Source organism: Anas acuta, chromosome 1, assembly GCF_963932015.1.
Source record: "Anas acuta chromosome 1, bAnaAcu1.1, whole genome shotgun sequence".
NCBI classification, from domain to species: Eukaryota; Metazoa; Chordata; class Aves; order Anseriformes; family Anatidae; genus Anas; species Anas acuta.
In genome coordinates, this window is record NC_088979.1 from 181,138,651 (window position 1) to 181,156,328 (window position 17,678).

Sequence of the window (17,678 nt, forward strand, 5' to 3'; positions counted from 1 at the left end):
TCCTCAAGGACCACCTAGATCCTGATTACATTATTTATTTATTTATTTATTTATTTATTTATTTATTTATTTATTTATTTATTGGATCTGGTCTTAAAAGTCAAAACCCTGATGTAGACTTTTTACAAGATATCATTATTTGTGTTCAGCAAACAAAAGATCATAGCAAGGACTAGATAGAGTCACTCACAAGACTTGTGAAACTTTCACACAATAAACTTTTGCGTCCTGGTCTAGGAAACTATGATGATCCATCAGATTTAAAGACAGGCCATAAGTATATTCTGTTATTAGGACAGTTTAATCAATAAATAGAATATTAATGCAAATCTCCAGGATATTCTGATAGCAAAATCCTTTTTCATTGATGTGTACTGCATGTACAATTGCATTTTATTAGAAAAGTGTAGAACTTTCTGAGTAATAAATATAAATAAATGTGTTTTTTATCTCTCAGAATAAAAGTAACACAACATGTCAGAAGATGTGCACAGGATTTTTTTATTTGCCTTTCAAATAAATAATATTTTCAAGTGAAGAGGATACCTAATCTTACAACTATATGTTTTGATTTAAGATCAGCAATCTTCTGAAAGGTTGTCAGTTGTTTTGCACCTTTTGTTTTTATGGAGCCAGAGAAATATATTATTGAAGCTTTGGCTTTTGTTTGTGTACAGTGTCTATAAACACTTAATTGTCTTCGGCTATGATATTTTTTCAAAGGATGAAGTTGATGAAAAGGAAACAGAGGTGGATGAAGAAAATGCAATGATTCCTAGCACTGACAGTGCAATAAACCAAATAAGGAGGAAAGATTTCCAGGTGACTACATCCAGCTACAGTCAAGAAAACATGGGAACTAAACCTAATGATGTTAAAAGAAATAGATACTTAACAAGAGAAGAAGAATTGAATGGTAAGGATGATGTTTTCAAAGCAGTTTATTATCCTACTTCTCCACCTGTTAGTGAAATTTCTGAAGAAGAGGAAGATCCTTTTTTGGAATCCCGAACAATTACTGGAGTTCCTCCTCAACTCATTGACTCCACCAAAGGCATAGAAGAAGAATACATATACCTTTCTTCAGGCACTGAACCAACCAGAATAACAACTACTGGCCATAGCAATGAAGATTTCTTATTGCCTCCTTTTAAACATGATCAGGAATCTGATGACTTTTGGAGTTCCCTTCTTACCACTTCTTCAGCACAGCCGGTTAGAGAGGAGACTTCCCAAGAAGACATCCTTCCTTCAGGAAGCCCAGATATAAGCATGCAGGATGTTCTTTCCCAGGGCTCCATTAAATACATTTCAGAAGGTGTAGCACCCTCAAGCTCTGATGAACCTCCAAAGCATACATCTTCTGCTGATGGAAATACATGGTTTCGTAACACCACAGATCTAACAACTCAGTCTGTTGGTACATCGGATAGCAGGCAATTGTCTCAGACCAGTTACACTGAGGCTTATGTAGAGGGATTAAAGCCAGCTACAGTGCCCTATTCAAGCAGCCCAGTGATTTCACAAGACACTTCAGATGCGGATTTAGAATTGCCACATTATCCTACCTTTGCTTTCTCCTCTGCTGAATTATCACCTCACTCTGTCTCTTCAAGCTCTGGAGAATATGGTTCTGCTTCTGCTGCCAGTGAGGTACTCTCTCAGACAACTCAGCCAGTCTATAATGGTGAGATACCTCTTCAACCTTCCTACAGTAGTGAAGTGTTTCCTCTAGTCACCCCTTTATTGTTTGACTCTCAGATGCTCGACACTACCCCTGCTACATCAGATAGTGATGTGACCTTGCATGCTACACCTGTATTTCCCAGTGTTGATGTGTCATTTGAACCCACCCTGTCTTCCTATGATGATGTACCTTTGCTTACATTTTCCTCTGCTTCCTCCAGTAGTAAAATGTTTCACCGTCTGTACACAGTTTCTCGAATGTTTCCACAAAGTGCTACTCCAGCCGTTGCAAGTGATAAGGTGTCCCTGCATGCTTCTTTGACATTGGCAGAGGGTGATACATTAATGCGGCCAAGCCTTGCTCAATATTCTGATGTGGTGTCACATCAGACTACTCATGCTGCTTCAGAGACACTGATATTTGGTCATAATAGAACTCACATATTTTCTGAAGTCGAACCATCCAGCAGTGATTTAAATGTGCATGTACTATCTACAGTGTCTGAACTTCCTTATGCTTTGTCTAGTAATGTGGGCTCCCTCCAAAGCTTTACTGTTTCTTATGACTCTGCAGAATTTGTGCATGATTCTGTTGACATATTTCGTCAGGATCGTTTATTTAGCAGCTATAACAATGTACTGGTGCATAAACCTTCCTCTGTAATATCACAAGCTGATACTTTGCTGCAGCCTACACGCTCTCTGTCTAGTGATCTGGATTGGTCTGAAGCATACTCTGGTAGTGAGTCCCTTTTGCCTGATACAGACACTTTGACCATACTTAACGTTTCTTCCTCTGATTCTGTAGATGAAATTACATATGAATCATCTGGGTTTAGTGATGTTAATAAGATGCTTCAAAAAGGTGATGTTGTGTATGGAGATGAGAAAGAACTGCAAATTTCTTCTTCTTTAAGAGAAATGGCTTCCAATGCTGAAAGTAAAGTGATACCTGAACCTTCTACATCTGTTTTTAATAATGATATAATTAAGCAGAATACGTCTCTGCAAGAAAGTCCACTTCCTGTTTCTAGCACAAAGGGAATCCTTCCAGTCTCTTTTGCTATTCCCACTACTAAGGTATTTGATCACGATATTAGTAAACTTACAGAAAATCACCTTTCTGTTCAGCCTTTGCATGTTACATCTTCAGCCTCTGATGACACTTTGCTTAAACCTGTGCTTAGTGCAATCTCAGAACAAGCTATCTCTGCCCATGCTTATAGCAAAATGTTATCCTCAACTCAGCCGTACTTTTATGAGGCCTCAGCTACATTAAATAACGAAGCTTTACTGCAATCCTCCTTCCAAACTTCTGGCGATGGCACTCTGTTTAACACAGCTGCAGTTGTGCCTAGTGATCCGATATTGGCTGAAAGCTCCAGGGTTTATAAAGATAGTTCTACATTTGACCAAATATTGCATCAAATGGCACCAGGTTCTGCTACAAACGAAACTATGTTGCCTTCTACATCTGCACCTTCTGTTGCTGATATGTTGTCCAACACTTTTAGTAAGCCCACAGCGTCACTTCAAAGTTTATCTTATGCAAGTGAGGAATATGTTCCATCCAGCTTGTTTAACAGTGAAGATGTTCAGCAGGTTATGCCTTCATTGTACAGTAGTGATGTTTCGTTCCAGCTGACCAGTTTAGAAAATGCCTTTCCCCCCCAAGCAGCAAATGCAGTAACAACTCCCTTCCTAACTGCTGATACATTACCAAATGTAGCTACTACTCCAGACAGACATGTCTCTTCAAGTATTTTTGAACAAAGTGAGGCTGCCAGTGTCTCTTCAAGTTCTTCACTTGGTTTTGATCCTGTTCAAATGCCTGCAGTGGTTTCTGATTCTGATGTGTCTGTTCATCACACCTTTCCTTTACCAAACGTACAAATTTCTGTTATGGCTGTTCCTCCCAAAAGTGAGAACCCTGTAACTTTGAATAAGTTGCTGGTTCCTTCTAGAGAATCATCTGGGTTGTCTCCCAGTATCACGTCCAGTACTGATATGTGGCCTTCTGTAGTTGAGGATGACTACGATGAATATGATGATGGCTTCCCCATAAGTAACTGTATATCATGCACTTCTCATAGAGAAGCTCAGGATATGGTAGTAGAGGAACAAAATGGAGAGGTAAACAATAACAAGGACCAGAGCAACCAAATTATAAGCTCACATTCTGAGAAACCTGAAGAAGAAGAGAAAATTTCAACTGCTGCATCAGACAATCATATAAACCATGCCACGGACAGACATAATTACACATCTGTACCAACTTTGCCAGCAAGTGTGATATCCAAGAAGCACAACAACCCTACAGTTTTGGAGAAGAGTGTTCAAACTGCTAGTATCCCATTGCAAAACACATCAGAGTCTAAGTCTTGGGCTGTTTTTACAAGTGATGAAGAAAGTGGTTCTGGCCAAGGTACCTCAGATAGCCTTAATGATAATGAAACATCAACAGATTTCAGTTTTCCTGACCTTAACGAGAGAGAAACGGAAGGGGCAGTTGAAGCAGGTAACTCAGAATTAACTCCTGGATCATCACAGTCATCAGCCTCATCTGTAACTAGTGATCACTCATCAGTATTCAACATCTCTGAGGCAGGTTAGTTATGGATAAGTAATGCATACCATGGAAAGCTGCAAGGGGATACTTTTGTGCTGTAGAGAATGAGAAATACATATAATAAAAGGAGAACAGGGCCAATGGGTGTGATTAAGGAAGAACTGGGGAACAGGGGGTGCATGCTGAGCTGGCTAGCTAGCAAGTGCTATTTCTGGCTACTTAAAACAGCAACTGAACTACTCTTCAGAAATGAGATTCCTGTTCTGCTTTTGAATAGACGTGTACCATCAGCAGCAGTTGGGTGATGCAGTTAAAAAACAAATTTGTTTCAATGTTAATGATTTAATTTTAGTTTTAAGGTAGTAAAGGGATGTAAATTTCTTATGCAAAGACAAGTGGTGCCCATAAAAAAAAAGAGGAAACAATACCTTTCCCAGAAGAAACTTATCTCTGAGGTTCTGTTTTTAAATTATGACAGCACATTTTTGTCCTTGTGTTTTATTTTTTATTTTCAAATGTGTATTGAGCAAGGAAGAATATGTTTCAGTATGATTCTGATAGATCTTAACTCAAAAACATTCATTTTTATTCTGCATATGCCAACTTCAAATTTCAGTAAGATTCAGACTTTTTGTGTCAGTTTTGTGCAATTTCAAAACAATAGAGACAGGTTCTTCTGTACTTTTTTTATATACATTTAGTGTTATTTTCCTAATTAGGAGTTCCTAACTGAAGTCAGTGCGAGTTTTTGTGAACTGTGTCTGATAAGATCGGAAGGCAAAACTACACCTCACATAGATAAGAACTGCATTAATACAAAGAATTTCCTGTATTCTTAAAAATGTGTTGTTGAAAACTTGATCTATTCAGACACATAATTTGTATTGCCCCTTGCTAGAGTGCTGAAAATGTGAGAGTAAAATCAGAAAAAAAATGTCTATGATTTGAGGGGGGGGAAGGAGGAGGAAAAAACAAACAAACAAAAAAAAAACCTTTTATTTTAGAAAATAAATTAAATAAATTGAGCTTAAGCATTTGTAGCATAAGCATTCATAGCATCTGTAGAGGGCAGTATCATCCACCTAATCCACCAAGAAATGGGCTCTGCAAAGCATATGAAATTTTAGGCCCAGTCCTACAAATATGCAGCAAAATCATGAGATGATACTATTCATGAACAAGAGAATACTAATACAAAAAGGTGGCAAATTGACACTCTGTATAGTTGGGGCTAATATAATATGAAAAAGAGAAAGTAAGAAAAAAAAAATGAAATAACATTAAAAATATGCTGAAATTATTATTAGTCCTAACAAGGTAGGCATCATAAAACTGAATCAATAAGTGGAAGGTGTCATTCAGTAGGTAAGTGGTTACCACATGGATCAAATACTTTTTTTTTATTATATCAGCAAAAGAACATTAATATTTCAAAAGCTATATTGCAAATACAAATGAATGTTACCATAGGAGATTTATAGTTCACGTAATGGGTGTCATTGTTAATTAACAATGAGCTTGAACTATTACTAAGAGTAATGAAAAAAGACTACATAAGAATAGAATAGTAGTACAATAGCCTTAAATTTTGTTTTCTAAATATTATTGAAAGAAACCATACAGTATTTTTTCATGTACATATTTTTTTCTAACAAATTATGCCACTATGGTCTTTTCAAACCTGAAAAATAAATGTGTGCATGTCTAACATGGTCTCTAGTAAATCAAATATACCTGAGAGGTTTTGTACACATTACAGTGAATTCAGCAAAAAATAATGAATTATCTTGTTTTGACTATTACAGCAAAACTGTCATTTAAATTTTTCCCACTCTGTAGTTGACTTTTATTCACACTTCTTCAGAACTAGGGCTTTATCCATGAGACCACTGTGGCTTTCTAAACTTTTCAACATCAATTGAAAAAACATAAGATTAATTAATTTGAAAAATAATGTGTATAATCCAAGCATGTTAGGGAGCATATTAGGGAGCAAGAAATCTGCTACAGACAAGACTGCCTTTTCAGCCACCGTCATTGGAGTGATGGCCAAATGGGCAAGAAGCTCCTTGTTGCAGGAAATTGCCGCTCTTCATTCCACATAGGAGAATAGGAATTCCGCATAGGAGGACAGATTTTGTCATGCAGTTTGAAGGAACCCTGCCCTCACACAGATGAGGCTGGGTCTCACCCTATGAATTACTCCAGAATGGGATAAGCAAGTGTGAATGCTTCAGAGGGGTTGTATCCTGATCTTTCATGCATACATTTAGTTTCCACTGAAATCAATAGAAAATACTGATTTTAGTCTACTCACCAGAAACGGGAGGACAAACTTTCAGAAGCAACTTTTGCCTGCAATCACTTTACACATTGAGGATTTAAAAAGTAGTGAATAATTTAAATGTTTGAGCACTTTGAACTAAAACCAAGGAGATACCTGCAAGATTGAAGCCTAGACATCTTTGTATAGAAAACTACAAAACTCAAGAAAACACAAGCCAAGTGCTGCCTGGAAATTTGGACTGTGTGAAGCTGTTTTTTGACATCCTCTTTAGGACATAGGCTTTTTTGTCGGTATTTTTTTCATATCTAATTCCATTCTCTTCTCCCCTTTGTTTGAAAGTTTTTCATTCATGTAGAATTGGTCTTGAAATCCCAGTAGAGGGCAGCTGATTTGTAGACAGCAAAATTCTGCTCCCATACAGAACATTCACTGTATTAGGACTGCTCACAAAAGCAGAAAGCATGTAATTGTCTTAGAAAATCTAGAAAATTAGTTTAATTCTAAAAAGCATGAAAGCCATTATTTCTGTGTTTTAACTCACATAATCATCACAGATCATGGTAAGCTGCACAGATTTAAAAGAATCAGTTATTTTCTGTCTAAATTAAGTGCTTACTTATAAAGGGATGACCATAGTAAAGCCTACAGGATTGGTCTCATCCACCTTTATGGTCTCTTATTTTAATTAGCTTATAAAATACATAATTTTAACCTAAATGCAGATTCCTTGTCCAAACATTTTGGTCTTCCAACTTTACAAGACTGACAGATACATGAAATCTAGACAATATCTAAACAATAATTGGATTCCCTGTAAAGATGGAGGTAGGAAATTTAATTCTTGTTGCAGTAGAAGAATACTGCAATTGAATTCAAAGGAAGTAGGATTTTTTTAATGTGTCTATAAGGCAGGTTACTAAATGGACATCGTATTAAAATACAGGAGTCTTAAGTGCAATAAAGAAATCATGTAGAGATTTTCTATTGTAAAAAATAAAAATAAAAAATAAAAAATCACATTTCGTTATTAGTCAAAGAGAAATGATTTTCAATATATGAGTAACAGATTAATACCAAAGTGTTCTTTATATATTCAGATCCCTTAACTCATTTGACTTTCAGCTAATAAACAGATGAAAATAAAAAACTTTCTTCTATATTTTAACAACCATCTTCTATTTTTACAAAGAGAAGTCTCCACTGCTGGAAGGCTGAGTCACAAAAGCTTGAACACTTTGCTTTGCCCTCTGTCTGCTTATTTTCTGTAAGCTGGTTTGCAAATGTATACATTATCAGCGGTGCATAGTAAAAAAAAATAAAAAAATAAAAAAAATAAGAAGAGGTAAGTGATATTAAGTAGGCTCATTATAAGACACATTCACTCATGCTGTGCATTTTTCGTAATTTAAACATGAACTGTTTCAATTTTCTCTGACTGCAGAGGCAAGTAATAGTAGCCATGAGTCTCGTATCGGTCTAGCTGAGAGTCTGGAATCAGAGAAGAAGACAGTTATACCACTTGTGGTCGTATCAGCCCTGACTTTTATCTGTCTAGTGATTCTTGTGGGTATTCTCATATACTGGAGGTAAGTTTTTTGTTGATGTTGTTTTGTTGCTTTACTTTTTTTCCAGTTCTAAAGAGCTCTGATTTGAAAACTGCAATTGACATTACTGAGCTGCTTTACTGGAGGGAGACTGGATCTTGTCTCTCTGTGTCTTTGTATTACTCCCAAAGTGAGCAATGAATAGAGCTGCAGTGACATAAAGTAACAAGGTGATTTCTTTCCAAAATGCTCAGTTACAATTCTTTCTGGTTGCAGAGTGTTAAACCATTGCAAATACTTTATTTTTATTGTATAACTGTTAAAAAAAAAAAAAAAAAAAAAAAAAAAAAAAAAAAAAGGTAGTTATCAATTTAAGACAAGAATTTATGGTCCTCAACAGGACCATATGAATAAGTATTTGATAAAGGAATGTAGGAGCATACTGTGGCTGGCATTGTATGCAAGATAGAAATGGGATAGCTTGTAAATATTTTAAAATCATTTCCTGGGTAGCTTTTATCATGTTCAGTAATTCAAAATGTTTCCTATGTGCACATTTGCTCAGGTTCCCTCATTGATATGTTTCTCTGTGACTTGATAAATTGATAATAAGAAAAAAACAGATAAGCTAAAGAGAACTGATAGATATACAAGAAATCCAGAAAAGATAACAACTGAGGGCAAAAGACTGTGTCTATTCTGTGAAACAAGGTGGACCAGAATTTTTCTCCAGTCCTGTGGCCAACTGGCATGGCACAGGTCACTTCGGTACAGGCAAAGTCTCTTCTTTCACTGGGGAAAAAATGAGGTGGATGCATTCAGATCACCTACCAAGGGTGGTCCCTGGGTCTAACCTGTCTCTGTGTCAAGCATTGTGTGCAATAGTGCAAGGTGGCCTAAGCTACAAGCATACCAGGAATCTTGTTAGCAATGTGACAGTATGTGGCAATGCTCAAACTTTTGACTCTTCTTCGTTGGCTGCAGATAAAGCCAGAGATTCTTCCTAGGGACCGGGAGGGCTGTTTAAGCTTTCACGGGCTTTCAAAATCCATGTACAACCCTAACCCTTTCCTGAGAGTGTGGCTTGCCAAGAAGGAAATGTCATGGACCACAAGGGATATACATAAGTTACAAAAACTTCCTGTCTTGGAGACTCCTACTGTTTTGTGACTGCTAGGGACCAGATCCCTTCACTGCTTGTGTAGTACTAACACATAATCTAGCAGCAAGGAACAGGACCTTGATCTTCCAGGAGCTGTACAAACAAGGGGGGAGGTAGGATCAAACATCTCATAAAAGATTCCAGAGCTTGTTTCTTCTTTTTCTTTCTGCTACCCAATCCTGCTTAATCTAAAACACGTAAAAGTGGTGAAGAACCAGGAACAAGAACCAGGACTGCCCTCTCTCAGCTCCTTACTACTGTAACCCTTAAGCTATGGTGTCAGGATTGTGCTCGCTGACTTTGCTTCTCATCCTGACTCTGTTTTTCTATATGTCCAGCAGCCCATGTCCCACATGTGGACAGAATACATCCACCCTCAATGAACTGGGCTTAAAAAATTGAGTTGGAGCTTCCTTCATTCCAGGAAAACATGCTAACAAGCCAGCCAGCCTTAAAGACACTTTTAAAGAGTGAATGTTAGAAAGATTTATTCTTCTTTTCAAAGAAACAGTTAATTACAGGAAGAATTGCACAACTCATTTCTTGGTTTATGTCTAGTTGGATAATTATATTCTCCATCACAGGATTTCCAGCTAACTACTTTCACATTGAGAACCTTTTCCTATCTTTCATGTTACACAACATGAACATTTATACTCATCTGCCAAATGGATTCAACCTTGAACCTAAATATTATTTCAAATCTGTTCAATTTGCCAGGGAACACCATCCATTTTAAGACCCAGATTGTACAGTGCAGTTTTAGTAATCCTACATGTGTTACAGGCTTGTTTTTGTCAAATAACATTGTGTTCATTTTGTATTCTTTCTCTGGGAATGAACAATTCTGTAACATAGGTCTTTCAAAATAAAGCAAAAATCCCGTTAGCAGTAATATCTTCTTGAAGCTGAATTTAATCTTTCCTGTATTTCTTGTGTACTACAAAATAAAATATGGAGCTCTTTTTTTGTTAATCCTTGAGAAAATTTTCTTGGGCTTTATGATAACACTAGTAACATGTTTCTTGTTTCAGAGGAATGGAACACAAACAGTACGTATTGTGGGTAGGATTTTGTGGCCCTCTTTCAGAGGTGACAAGACCCTCATCTCTTTTTAAAGTCTGTGAAAAATCAAATTATAACTTTAACTTTATTGCTATGTAGCTATAAGCATTTTTATGGTTAGGCTTAGCTGATTTTGAAATAATTTATGTAATCGGTCAGTATTTCTTTCGATAGTGCATTTTTTACTTATTTCTCTTTTATATGGGCCAATAAAGTTAATAAAAAAGTTTAGGTTTGCAAGAAGATATTCTATATTCCTTTGGCAAAAGTCTTCTGAATAAAAAAAAAAAAAAAAAAAAAAAAAAAAAAAAAAAGTGTTATAACCTGGATGGATATTTGATTGAATAGTGTCACCATTAGCTCCTGATTTGCATGTACAAAAGGTATAATCTTTAAAAAAATAAAAAAAATAAAAAATAAAAAAAAAGGAAATAGAGCCTACCAAGAGCACCAAATTCCAGCTTTTCAAGGTTAAAAAAAAAAAAAAAAAAAAAAGGCAAAATTATTTTGTTCTTCACTCAAACGACATGTATCAGTAAAATAATTCTGTACCATCTGTTGTTTGGGTTTTGTTTTATTTGTTGTTTTTGGTTTTTACATGAAATTGTTAATCAGCACTTGAGGAAATTCCCCAATCTCTTCACTATCTCATTAGGCAGAATTTCAATCTTTCTGTGATAAAATACTCATCTCTCTGGCAGGGATAAAAACTTTAATGATAGCATTGTCTAAAGAATATCTAATTGCCAGTAGGAAAATGCATAGTTTTGAATTACTATAGCATTCTGCATCAAGCCTTTTGTAATTCATGCAATTTCCAAGCAATGTCATTTTCCTTTCATTTCTCCAGAATGATTAAGATTACAGTGGAATAAATAAGGAGAATCTTTTACCTATTTAATGGCCTTCTCTTCCAGGTCACTTTTTTTTATAACTCTGGAGAGAATTTCCCACCCAAACCTAAAATCTATATATCCCTCTTGGTATCTATCTACTTGATTGAGTCCTTGCACACTATGCAGCAGGGATATTTGAATCTCCATACTCTGTTTTCCTCATTTCTGGATAGCTTTATCATTCCCATTTTGTTGAATTAACCTTATCTATTAAGGTGACTCAAACTGAAAGTTTCTCTGTGCTGACATATACTGGAAATTTATGTGTATATGTACTCTTTTGGAACAATTCATAGTATTGATCAATGAAAATGAACCTCATTAAATGATTTATAGGAAAAAATGTCAGTCTATTTGTGCAAATCAGTTTTTATAATGGTTAACATAAGAAAAGCTTAGAAAACAGTAAAATGGTAATAGTTGTCAGTGGGAATTGTACCATTCAATATTCTTTTTCAACAAACACATATGAATCTCAGTAAGAGACTAGCTCTAATAATGTGAACAGCGAACTGCTAATGCAGTTCCAGCTACATTTTTATCTTTAGAAATACTGAATATCAGCTGGCTGTCATGAAGCCTCCTAGAAGCTGCATGACAGCAGTGCTTCAGAAATTGCCAGCCCAATGACAGGCAACTTCCTGAGCAATCATTTAAATTTTAACTTTCCTCTTCTATCCTGTATCTCTGAAACACAGCTACCAAAGAATGTCCATTTTCTTCTCTATGATTTGAACTGATGCCTTGAATCCTGTGTTCAGCTTATGGAAAAAGAGTAGGGATAGTAATATCCTCTATAGGGATAGTAGTATCCTCTGTAGGGATAATTAAACTTGCGTATGTGGAAACACATTAAAAACAGATTTAAACTTACAAAGGTCACCTTCACCCATCCATGAAAAAGAATGGATGATCAACTATGTTACATCAAACCATAAATAAAAGAGTTAATATAATCTGAAAAATAAAATTTCAGCTGACAAGACTTTAAAATGAATTGGACCCATTTAAAAATGGGATCACTGGAATCATTGAATTCACTGAGAAGCCATTTAAATATCCTTTGGATCCACCAGATCTTCAAACAATTAGAACCATTTAAAAATAAATTCTAATAAGTATTTGAGAATACCCATTGCCAGATGCCCTGTGAGAACAAAAAGCCCTGACATTCTCAGAGAAAGAAGTAACCATGCCTGTAAGACCATTTTGGGTGAACAGTGGGTACACCCACCCAGTCCCAGATGCCACTTTCTTTGGAAGTTCAGCTCCTTCCTCAGCCTAAACAAGCAGTGAGCACCCTACACACCCTCTCTGTCCAAGAGTGAAGTCCAGAAGCCCATGTGCCAGAAAAATTAAGTCCTCTGCAGTCTGAGATGCAGTCTTCTCCCAAGCAGTTCACACTGAAATGTTCAGATCTAGCATCTCTCTTGTTAAACCAAAGAGCTGCTGCTTCATGGCTTCCTGTACAGATACAGACACTCTAATTAATTCAATGTTTTAGCACTATCTCAGATATAAAGTGTGTGTTCTAAGAAGTGCAGTGTCTAAATTACAAATTACAGTTTTAGGTTGAAGATCTAAATGCTGTGATGAAAGGTGTAAATTAAATAATCAGGTTAACATTGAGTGATGGGACCTTTGTCTGGAAGTTTGAAATAGTCATCACTTTTTTCATTAACAACAAGTAATAATTAACGAGACATGGTTATTAACATTAGGTTTAGTCATGAAGGCTTTCACTGCTGATGCAGAAGCAGATGGAGTGCCTATTTATGAGTCTTATTGCAGGTTAAGTCAACTGCTATGAATTTGTCTCCCAAATGTGCTAAGGGTGTAATTTATTTTCAGCCACAATTAACTTGTTAAAGATTAAAGATACAGTGGCTCAGTGAAGGATAGTGAATGGATAACATATTATGAGGACATTTAAATCACTACTTTAGATGTGAAAACCATTACACTAATTAAATTCTGTTTAGTTCAATCATTTCTCAGGCAAAGAGATGCCAAATCTCTTCAGCATTATTCTATAAAGTTCATGTATTATCATTGTTCATAAGCTGTAAGCATAAGGTAGAGAACATTTTTTTGGTTTTAGTACTTTAGCTGGTTAGCATGTTTGGTTGGTTGATGCTGTTTTTAATAAACATAGAACACCAGGACTCTCAGTGCCCAGCAGACAGTACCAGATTTCCAAAAGTGTTTAGTGACTTGAAGTACTTTGGTATTCCTACCTCCCACAGTCATTTTACACACAGGTCTGAGACTAACTCTTAAGTACTATGCTAGCATTGAGAGTCTCTCTCACCTCAGCAGCCACTAGCTCCATGGGGTGCAAATGTAAGATCCTGTTTAATAATTAGAAAGGTGTTTCCAAGCATATCCTGAATATATTCTTGATTTACAGCCAAAACTGCCATTTCTAAGTAAAGCTAAGTACATAGAAAATCACAAGCCCTTCTGTGACCATCACAAACTACTTTAGGGGATTCTAGTCGGACTCCAAATTTAATTATCGTGTGAACTATTTTGCATGCCATGATTTTCTTTTTGATGTAGCTATCTACTTTTTTCTTGTGTTTTAATAAAATCTGTATTGTACACAAAGACAGAAAATTCCCAGTATATTCCATGAGTATGTGCATGTTTCCCAGAGGTTTAGTTGAAATAAGCTTACCAAAGTCTTTATGATCTACATGAATGGTTCTGGAAAGAATGACAGCATCCACATATTTATTACTGAAAGAAGGCTCAAAACTTCTGTGTGGTTATAACAGTTATATGAGGAGTTTTATTAGTGCAGTGATACTCATTTACAGGGACAATGCCAAATTAGAATTTAAAATAACACTGAGTACAGAAAATAGAAAAAGATCATACAATAACTCCAGCCAACAGCTTTCAAAAAGTAGAATCTTGTAATACAAAATGAGATTAATATTTCCCCGATGCATATATTTCTTTTTAAATTTAATGATTATTGACTAATATTTCAAATAGATTAAGTGACCCAGAGTAAAGATTGTTATTAGCATGTCTAATCATATGGAGATTTTTTAATTAAGGAGGCTTTGAAATGCTTACAGCAGCAGTTGGTTATTCAGTCCCTTGAATAGCTCGGACTCTTAACAGACGCTATTCTTATTATCCTCACATCTGGATTACAGCACAGATACAAATAACATTGTGGGTCATAGCAAAGGTTGATTCCATTTGTATTCATCCTTCAGTGTTTTTCAACAAATCTAGCATCTCCTGGAGTCATAAATTCCCCTGCATTTGTCTGTCAACTTCAGGAAGTCCTTCTTGGTTAAGGTGTCCCTCAGTGTTTTGAAAACAACATTATGAAAAAATTGTTTAACACAGTCACAGTAGCCCAGAGCTTCTTTTTTGTCTGCTACAAATCATGTTGCGTCTGACTGCATTTCCATGTCTGCAGTAGGCTCTATCGATGAATTACCAGAGCTGATCTCATACACTGCTCCATCTTCAGGCTAGCATAATCACATGAAAGTGAATGGTAATTATGTGTGCAAATTTGGATAAGCAAGGAAGACAATGGCATTTTTTATACTTGAAGTTGTTGGTTGTTGTACAGCATCTACAGTAGCTCCTGATGTGGAGTTCCTCTTTCAGCTTTCACTATGTCTGATGTCTGCTCCATCTTCTGCCTCTTGTATAGGTAAAGATGCATGAACTACATATTATGCTGAGTTAATGAAGTATCTTCAAGTTGTGTACATAATTTGGGGTATATTGGAGGAATTTTTATATTATAGCAGTTACATGTGATGCTCCATGAGAACTGTTTTTCAAAACCATGATTTTGTATCTTGACTAAATGATGCCAGAATTCTGAAAGGTTTTAGGCAATGCTTTGTGTTTGCAATACTTATTTATGTTTCTTCTCCTCTAGGAAATGTTTCCAGACTGCTCACTTTTATTTAGAAGATAATACATCACCTCGAGTGATTTCTGCTCCCCCAGCTCCAGTCTTCCCAGTCTCAGGTATTTTTTGTCAACTGTCCTGTGGATTGGTGTTAGCTGTTGAAAGGTGCTGCCTTGTGTGTGTCTTTATGAATTCTTCACTTGTACCCACTTCTACTAATGAACACAGGTGCACTTGGTGGAGGCAGAGGTTACTGTTACTAATATTCTCTCCTGTAGCACAAATGAGAAGTATCCTCACCTTACAGAGCAGTCACAGGGAGATGCTGTGTCTTCTAGCCAGTGTCACCCCCATTTGAGCTATGCTAAGCAGCTCTAGTTTACTGTCACAAAGCAGAGGATTACACCAGCAACACGCTCTGCTGCATGTTTTCCTTTAATTGATCACCTATGTATATAACACCACCTTTACTTTTTTACCTGTGTGACCCAGGTATGCCTCATGTATCTGCATTTCATTAACAATTACAATGTTTTCATTAACTCTGATATATTTTATTGGCATGTTTTCTATCAGTAAAATTCTCTGTGAACCTCTCTTAAAAATGATACACAAGTACAGAATATAATCAACATTTTATCTTTCCATATCCACTATAGTTTTTTGGAGAAGCTGGTTTTTCTCTCCTCCTCAAAGGGTATCAGAGGAGTATGTGCAGCCCTCCTTGCTCTTTCAAACTGGGTAGAATAAAAAGTAAGTTAAATAGGTTAATTCTGCAACAGACCCCAAGTCACATTTTCACAAATGAGAAAAAGATACCTTATTCCACAAAGAATGCTTTTGCAAATTTTGCAGTTACACAGGGCATTGGTTGGGCATTGGTTACCCTCAGAATGAGTAGGGGAAGAAGAATCAGCCCTTGTATAGATAACTAGTAAACACATTTAATTAAATAAACCCCAGACATTAGGCTCTGTTGTCACTGAATTCTAGGCATCTTTAAATGCTTCTTACATTGATTGCTGTTGTTAGGAGACAGATAACCTTTTTCTAAATGGTTAATAGGCAGGCATGTAGCTTGATTTCAGAAAACATGTCATTATATATGAATGTCAAGTGGCAATCATTACAGGAAATTTCAGCTCTTATTCTCTATCATTAACTGTATTGCAGTACAACTGTATAATTTTCTTGCAATTTTTCCTGACCAGCTCACCTCAGGGAGATAGTGTTTTCCATTGTCATAAGACAGAATTGCACTTACAGTTATTTGAGTGTTTAAAATATGTGTTTTGATGCTGGACATTTTACTTTTAAAATACTGATAAATATTAAAGAGAAAAGTGTTTTTTTAAGTGACTAACAGATACATAAAATATTCTATAAAATATTCTAAAGTCCAGCACTGAAAAGAAAAATACTTTTACTTTATTTTGTGTACAAGAGATGTCAGTTGAGCAGGTTTTGTGTTTTCTATCACACGTGTTTCAGTGGTGTCATTTTACAATTGAGACTAACTGTCATATAATATTGGCAAAGAACATAGACCAGGAAGAGCATTTTGTAACTGCTTATTTATAGACTTTTTTAATTATTATAACTATGTCTAGAAGCACACTCCACAGATCTTGTTTTATATTAAGTTTTCCTTTTGTGGAGTTTCATTGGCAAAAATTGGAGATCTGCAGTTATTCAGAAAAAAAATGCCTTGGCACTTCACAGTATAATCCAAAGATCTATTAAGCACAAATGAGTGAAAGAGTAATATTAGGAACTGATATCAACATTCAGTTAGCTTCAAGGGATACCTACTATCCAGAAACAAAATATTCTCCTGAAGTCAGAATTTATTGAATTAGGAGATTAAAACTGGCTAGGAAATAAAATAGTATTAACACCAAGCCTGAGATCCCTTTCTCCTTTTCCGTCCTCACTCTTAGGGTTATCCACCTTCCCTTCTGGTTTTGTGTTTGCATATGATTAGAATAAACACTTTATGCCAGGTTTCATCTCTGAGGTGTGAAGATAGTGTAACACATTTGTTCAGCTTCCCTTAGGCTTGACTGGATAAATTCGCTTTTTGTATGCAGATCCATTCACATAAGTAGAAGACCAGATGGATCTCAATACGAATCAACAAATTATTGGTAACCGAAAGCTAAAATTATTAGGTGGCCCAACTGCTGAACATCTGTTGATGTAAATATGAAGTCTTTGATCAATGTTTTTGATATTTTTTTCTCGTATGAAACAGTGCTGAACTTATATATTGTGAAATAAACATATTTTTAATCCGTGAAAGACATTCCAATAAATAAATAAACAAACAAAACTGGTATTCTTCAGAGCCAAAACTAGCTAAAATAATGTTGTCCTTTAACAGGTAATAAATAGAACAGATGACTTTGTTTACCTAGCGTATTTGCTAGAAAGAATAGATTAAAGGTCCCAAAGGTTTTTGACATGATCCCTAATGAATGTTCTACATGAGTGTTTTTCTGTATTTGTATAAGGTAGGAAGGAGATGTACTGGAATATAAACATCTGATGAAAAATTCAGACTCAGTATTTGGACCC

At 35.8% G+C, this 17,678-nt stretch overlaps 1 protein-coding gene across 7 annotated transcripts in view; it reads left to right on the plus strand.

Annotated features, from left to right (window-relative positions):
- Window positions 1–17,678, plus strand: part of PTPRZ1 (protein tyrosine phosphatase receptor type Z1) — a 138,443-nt gene that overhangs the window by 100,417 nt on the left and 20,348 nt on the right. For 4 of the 7 annotated variants that reach the window (XM_068669591.1, XM_068669593.1, XM_068669592.1 and 1 more), the window contains exons 12-14: window positions 724–4,294; window positions 7,984–8,128; window positions 15,129–15,220. In XM_068669591.1, coding sequence (XP_068525692.1) covers window positions 724–4,294; window positions 7,984–8,128; window positions 15,129–15,220 — 3,808 coding nt within the window. The remainder of the gene's footprint in view (window positions 1–723; window positions 4,295–7,983; window positions 8,129–15,128; window positions 15,221–17,678) is intronic. The other 3 variants (XM_068669596.1, XM_068669597.1, XM_068669594.1) reach the window with 2 other exon arrangements.